The 7165-nt window shown below is 36.1% G+C and overlaps 1 protein-coding gene across 1 annotated transcript in view; it reads left to right on the top strand.

Annotated features, from left to right (window-relative positions):
• The window catches only part of LOC106462357 (protein GDAP2 homolog), a 136517-nt gene extending 130143 nt beyond the window's left edge, over positions 1-6374 (top strand). Inside the window, exon 11 of the mRNA XM_013922275.2 lies at positions 5746-6374. Within this exon, the coding sequence (XP_013777729.1) occupies positions 5746-5802 (57 nt within the window). The 3' untranslated portion in view covers positions 5803-6374. The remainder of the gene's footprint in view (positions 1-5745) is intronic.
• Positions 6375-7165: the final 791 nt, after the last annotated feature.

Below are 7165 nucleotides of genomic sequence, written 5' to 3'. Positions count from 1 at the left end.
TCATTGGTAAAAGAGTAGCCCAAGAGTTGGTGGTGGGTGGTGATGACTAGCTGCTTTCCCTCTAGTCTTTCACTGCTAAATTAGGGACAGCTAGCACAGATATCCCTTGTACAGCTTTGTAAGAAATTCAAAAGAAACCAAACCAACACTGCCTTTATCTGCAGGCAACCTATACTCATGTGGAGCTCCAACAGTGAGGTCCAATCCTGTGGGGGCTCAACTCAGTTCAGGTCTCTATGGGAGACCTTTGCTTCTGATCAGTGGGTCATTCAGACTCTCACCAGAGGGTTGGTCCTTCATTTCACGTTTCCTCCTCCATTGTTTACCATAACAGTTGTCTTTCCCCTCCCCAAGGATTGTTTTATCTCCAGTTATAAAGCACAAACCATCCAGAATCTTCTATCAAAGAGGTTGTAGAGTGCACCTCCTGCTCTCTTGAGGGTTTTTATTCCCATTTGTTTGTAGCAAAGAAAACAGACAATTGGCGACCTGTCATCAGTTTTTTTTTCGTCTCAGTTATTTCCTCCAACCTTCTTGGTTTACCATGGAGCTGTTTCTTTCCCTCTGGTGGCACTTTGCACCTCGTCTATAAATGACAAAGTGCAATGTCACCGATGCCTACCTTCATATTTCGATCGTGGATTCTTCATGTCGGCATATCCATTTTATGCACAAGAAACAGGTTTTCCAGTTTGTGCTGTACCATTCGACCTCACATTCATTCCATACGCTTTTTGCCGGATAGTCAGATCCTTTTCAAGTCAACTTCACTCAATGAGCATTCACACTCACCATTCACACTTTACCATTCTTACTCCCACACAGTAACTTTTCCATTTAGGGGTCTTTTTTCCATTACATCTCAGTCGGGTTCAACCTTCTCCTCAATGCCTTCAGGCCATGGTACAAGTTATTCTTCTAATACCATCATCTCCTTCCCCACCAGCAAATGCAGTTCATTCTCTTTTGGGGATGTGGGATACCTTGGAATCACTCATTCCTTTGGGTCGGGCTCTTCATTGGTCATTACAGGACCATTGGAACATTTGCAAGGATGCACTGGTTTGTCCAGTGACCCTATCAGCTTGCAGCCCACTCAATCTTGACTGGTGGTTGTACATGGAAAACACAGTAGTAGGTGTCCCTCTCCTGCCCCAAAACTTTTAGATAATCCTTTCACAGATGCTTCTCTTCAGGGATGAGGAGCTTGTGTAGGGGATATGGAATTCAAGGGCCTCTGGATAGAAGAGGAATATTCTCTCCACATCAATCTTTTAGAGCTTCCAGCACTTCAGTGAGCTATATCTTGTGCTCTCGAATTGTTGCGAGAGAAGGTGATAATGTTTCACTTGGACAATTCCATGGTAGTCTCCTACATTTTCAAGCAGGAGATCACTCACTCCAGGTCTCTTTGTTTTCAGACATTTGGATCTTCTCATCAGATTGTTCTCCCTGCTTTTCATGTTCCAGGTTATGAATTTATTGGCTGATCAGTTATCTCATCCCAACAGAGTTCTTCCCACAGAATGAAAGCTTCATCTACAAGTTTTTGATGGATCTGCTCTCATCATGGGATGCCTCCATCCATTGTTTTTGCCATTCACTGGAATGCCTAGCTCCCATCCTTCTGGTCTTCTGTCCCTCACCCTCTGGCTTTGGGCATAAATGCTCTCAACCAAGATGGGATGGGTCTTCATTTGAGATTCATGTTCAAAGAATTATTTACCATTACACTTCTATTCTGTTGTATCCCAATAGGTCCTTTCCTCCCAAAACTTCAGTGGCTAGAGAAGGGGACAAAGCTTTCTGTCCTATTCATCCTCTCTCAATTTCCCATCTTATGAATGCTCAGATCTGGATCATCTTTTATGCCCAGTTCAGGCTCTTTGATATTCTGTTGCAGGTGCTGAAGGGTTTCATAGTTCAAGTCACCATTTGTTTATCCATTTGGATCCTGAGGTGTCACGTGACTTATCCCTTGTCACTTTTGACAGGTTGGGTTTGTCAGTTGGAGCATATTGCTTACTCTGGGATTTCATTGAAGGGATGGAGACTTCTTCGGGTCTCATCTCATCAAATGCACCATATCTCGATGTTCCTGGCATCTCATTTGCAGCACATGCTGGAGAGGATTGTACAAGTTGGTATGTAGACCATGCCTAATATATTTATATATCATTATTTACATGATTTGGTGGTTGCCTCCTGAAATGGTTTTGGACTACCCCCATGGCTATTCTCCATACCCCAGCTCCTTTGTAAAAGAGGTGAGTGACTTAATTTCTTTTTTAGGGATCCCACTATGTGACAGCTACCAGTCAACCATTCAATAATTTTCCTGGTAGCAATGAACTCTGTTGAGATGGAGTGTTCCATAAGACCACCTTGTGCACTTTCTGGGTGGTACACAATAATAACACAAAAAGCAAATACTCTACTGGACTGCCACTCATGGACTATCATGAGTAAAGCCTAAGTAGATTTTGCCCATCCCTGCTGACCCCTAAATTGAATAAATTAGGGCCAGTTTGCTTTTCCAAATAGGGAACATAGTTCACTTATTGCACTGTCTCTGCAGCATCATTTCTCAGATCTCTCCAACATGAGTACTCCCCCATTTCTCCTAGTGGAGCATGGAGTCATTACCACTCCCAGTTTCCAGTCCCTGGAATGGTATACAGAGGTTTATTCCTCCTGAGTGATGCTTGTGTTCATTATTCCACTCAAGTAGAAGAGGGAAAAACGTAGTTCCCTCCTTTCAATAACCCTGGATGTTTTCCCAGATGTATGGTAGGAGCAGCACCAGCCTATATGGGAGCTTCCTTGTACTTCCATTTCAGAGATGACTTTTTGCTATCCGGTTTGGTTGTGCATGGACCCTCTTTTTCATCATTGTGTCATCAATATGTGGAGCGTCACTTCCTGTGCCATTGATTGAACTTCGTCTGTTCCAAATCTTCCTCATAATTCAGAGAGTAAGAGGTATTGCCTTGCCTCTCAGGTTGGAAAGTTAGGATTTCAATTCGTAATCCCGGACTAGGTAATCTCTGTTTCTTCAGGTTGAGTGAGGCATGACAGATCCCATAATTCCGAGTTCAGTTTGTTGCATTTTGAACTTCTTCAGATAGGGGTGAGGGTTTGTTCACTTTCGTATTGCTTGTCTTCTCTTCATAATTCTGGTAGCTTGACTTGCAACATTCTGTAACTTTCAAGTTGGGTTCCAATAATATCACATTACTAAACAAAACCAAACAATAAAGCAGTCCTCATACACTAGCCACTACACCTTGGATCTCAGTTTGAGTCCACAGCCCTATAATTTCAAGGACAAGTCATGGGACCTCATCTGCCTGGATGGGTCCTGAACAAATGCATGTTCTTTTAAAGATATTAGGATTTTGTCTCTGTAGCCGGCCAGCCTTTACCATCCAAGAATTTGATTTAATGTGGTTCGAGTGAAGAGCATACCTGTTCCAGAAGTAGTGCAGACCTCACTGGTGAGCTATTACTACATTTCATTTTCGCACACCTCTTTTCAATGCACATGCTTTCTGTGTGGACCTTGCCCTCACTGGCTCCTCCACCTTGTCAGTGTGGGAGTCAAGCTAAAGTGTGAGAGGAGGTGTGTTTTAGAAATTAATATTTTCCTATACCAAAAATCAGATTTGTTAATTTGGACTGTCTCGAAAAGTGCATAGGAAGTAATAATTGGGAGCTGGTATAGGGGTCACATTAACATAGGTGGAGAGAATCACAAGATTTAAATTGCTATGGGCAGTATAGTGGGGTATAAAGGCTGGAGCAAGTGAGGTAAAATTCATACCAATGCTTAGATGGGCAGAGAAGAGAAACTTTTATGAGGTTAAAGCTGATGTGTTGGAAGTGAGGAAAGTATTATAGGAAATACATTTTCGATATGTTAACTTTTAAGGGTTTCATATATACACTTATCTCTGTTTTTTTCCTTCTCTGTTTGTTTTTTGTTTCTAAATGACCTATTTAATTTTCTTTGGTTTTGCGTGCTTTTCTACATGTGTATTTTGTGATTTTGACTTTGTATTGATTTGTAGTAATCTTCCTGTCAAACAGTAATAACTCACAATGGTAATTCATTAGCAAGTATTATAAACACTCCAACCAAAGTGCATGACCTGCAAAATGTAACTCCATGTTTTTTCACTGAATTACTTCTTCAAGTACAAATTCATATAGCTTCCAAATATGCATTTTATAACATAAAAAATATATTTCACATTAGAATAGAATGTCCTCAAACTACTGTAATTTAACTGGCTTTCTGACTCTAAATAGGATTAGAAATTTCTGTTAAGTGTTTGCAACTGAGCAATGATATTCCCACATAAATCGTCTGAGGTGAATTTCATAGATCTGCCCACCAAAAAGAAATAACCATTATGAGATTTTATTAGCTGGAAAAATCGCTTTTTCTATTGATTATAAACATGCCCATCATATAAGGGCTTGTGAAATAGATATATTTTTTGAAAATTATGATAAGATTGGAGGAGCTTCACTGATGGGTATAACAAATTTATTTATATCTCTGCAATTCGAGAAGGTAAGAAGCTCACATTATATATCTTAGTTTGTTAGTATCTATAGCTTGTGTTTCTAATTGGTTGGACACTCACTCTAAAACTCATAAAAGAGAATAATGAACCCCCCCCCAAAAAAAAAGAAATTAAAAGGTAAGATGCATTTGCATTATATGAAACAGAGAAATGAAGATTGTTGAATATTTCATTTTGAAATTAAAAAATTATAAATTAGCAACAGTACATATTTTTTATATTATATTTTCACTATCTATGGCCTGTTCCTTGGAGGTTGGGAGTTGCATGTAATAGAAATGTTAGGGTGGTTTCATTTCTACTTTAGGAGTTATAAAAACTGGCTGCAGGTTGATTTTTCCATGCTTGCTGGATAATTTAACATCAGTGTATGGATTTTGTCTGGTAGGTGGGATATCCCCAATGCATTTACCACATTATCTATTATGACTTTAAAGTGACAACTAGGATTGACAGTGGATTCTTTACTTAAATCTTTTTAATGTTTATATTATATAAGTTCATTATTGTTTTATAGTGCTAATTTTAATCGCTTATTAACAATTAATGTAGTTAATAGTATTGAAGCTGTTTATTTCACTATACATATTGAATATATAAGTAACAAATCTGTTTCACATCTGTATGTATTCTGTTTAAAAAAAGTTTTTATGCTATTCTGGGTCATATGGAACATAATTCTTAGCTAAAAATTTCAAACTGTTTTCAAGAGAAGACTGTTTGGCTGGAATGGAACATTTTGTTTTTAAAATGGACACCTTTGATTGTGTATGTTCATGTTAAAAACATGCATACCTCAGACATTTTCATTTTGTAATTCCTTGCAATTTGAACTCACAAATTAGTAACTTCAGATACTATATGTTTGATACTTTCAGTGTATGCTTGCATGTGTGTGTATCATGCCTCATAAAGTTTGTAAAGTATGCACTGTTGAATTACATGTATTGGTGTATATTAATGCACATTTTTACACAGATAAGTACTCTGACGTTATGTATTAGTAGTTTCAGTAAAGTTCTGTATATCTATATGTAAGTATATATTTCTTTATTACAGATCAGTGGAGTGAGGTACTGTACACAACCAGTGATTGATGTTGCTACATCCTTGTGATCAAGTACATCTATATATTTCTGTTTTTTTATTACAGATCAATGGAGTGAGGTACTGTACACAACCAGTGATTGATGCTGCTGCATCCTTGTGATCAAGTACATCTATATATTTCTTGTTCTGAACACAGTTTCATTACTGATCTGCTTTATAAAAGAAAATGCATGATCTGTATTGAATGAAACAGTCACAGTAGAACTTGTAATATCAAGTATTGTGAGTACTACCTTGCATGTAGTTGAAAGAAATAACTTGAAAGGTTTTACAGGTTACATATTTTAATATTTAATAAATAGGAACTTCAGTTACTTTGAAATGATAGTAAATGTTGAAACTTCAGTAATTTGTACATGTTTTGGTTAATAGGATATTTAATAAAATATACAAGCTCATTTCAGTTCCCATTTCTAAAATTTGATAAAAGAAAAAATCCTGTTGCTTATATTGACATCCTAAAAGTAGTGTAATATATAACACATCTTTCAAATTTAGTACATACATTATATCTGACTTCTAGATCACAATATCCTGCACAGTGGCTTTTTGTATAATTCAGTGTTTTCATACTTAATATCTATGATTTGTTTTTATCAAAAAAATTTTGATGTAAAATAAAATATTTTTCTTTCATGTAATCACTTCCCAATGTATTAGTTAATTGAAAATTGAAAAATAAATTTGTATACTTTTCTTGAATTTGTAATATTTGTTATCGTAACTACATAAACCTAAATTATTTGTACACTGTTTTTAAAGTTGTAAAAACTATATTACTCTGTAGTGGTATAAGTATAGTAATGATTATATAATCTAGTATGAAGATTTTTCAGCGAGGAAACTAAAGATTAACTAAAGTACGTTTCTGTGTAAATGTTACGAGACATATCCTGCAAAAATCATATGATGAGAAAACCACTCTGTATGGTAATAACAACATCATTGATGAAATATTCATATTCAAAAATATGTGGTAAAATCAAAATAAGAAAAATTATATTAGAGATTAAGCTGTTTATTCTAAATTCTAGTATCCTTCTCACTCTTCCTAAAAAATAATTCACATGTTTATGACTAACTAAAACCTAAATTGTTCACGATAATTTATGTTCAAACAAACCCTGCAATGGGAAATTAACTTTTTTATGATGGTTAAACATTAAAGCTTCTATGTTTCATGAATGTCATAATCATTAGCTGTCATGTAACTATAAGGTGAAACTTCTGTGTTTTATGAATATCATAATCATTAGCTATCATGTAGTTATTAAACAAAACTTCTGTGTTTTGTGAATGTCATAATCATTAACCATTGTATAGGTATAAGAAGTTAAATCTTCTGAATTTTATGAATATCATAATCATTAGCCATCATGTAGTTATAGTTAAAACTTCTGTGTTTTGTGATTGTCATAATCATTAACCATTGTGTACCTATAAGTTAAATTTTCTGTGTTTTG

Source organism: Limulus polyphemus, unplaced genomic scaffold (assembly GCF_000517525.1).
Source record: "Limulus polyphemus unplaced genomic scaffold, Limulus_polyphemus-2.1.2 Scaffold1149, whole genome shotgun sequence".
Taxonomy (NCBI): Eukaryota; Metazoa; Arthropoda; class Merostomata; order Xiphosura; family Limulidae; genus Limulus; species Limulus polyphemus.
The sequence above is the reverse complement of the archived record's forward strand: the minus strand, read 5'-3'. Positions and strand labels throughout refer to the sequence as shown.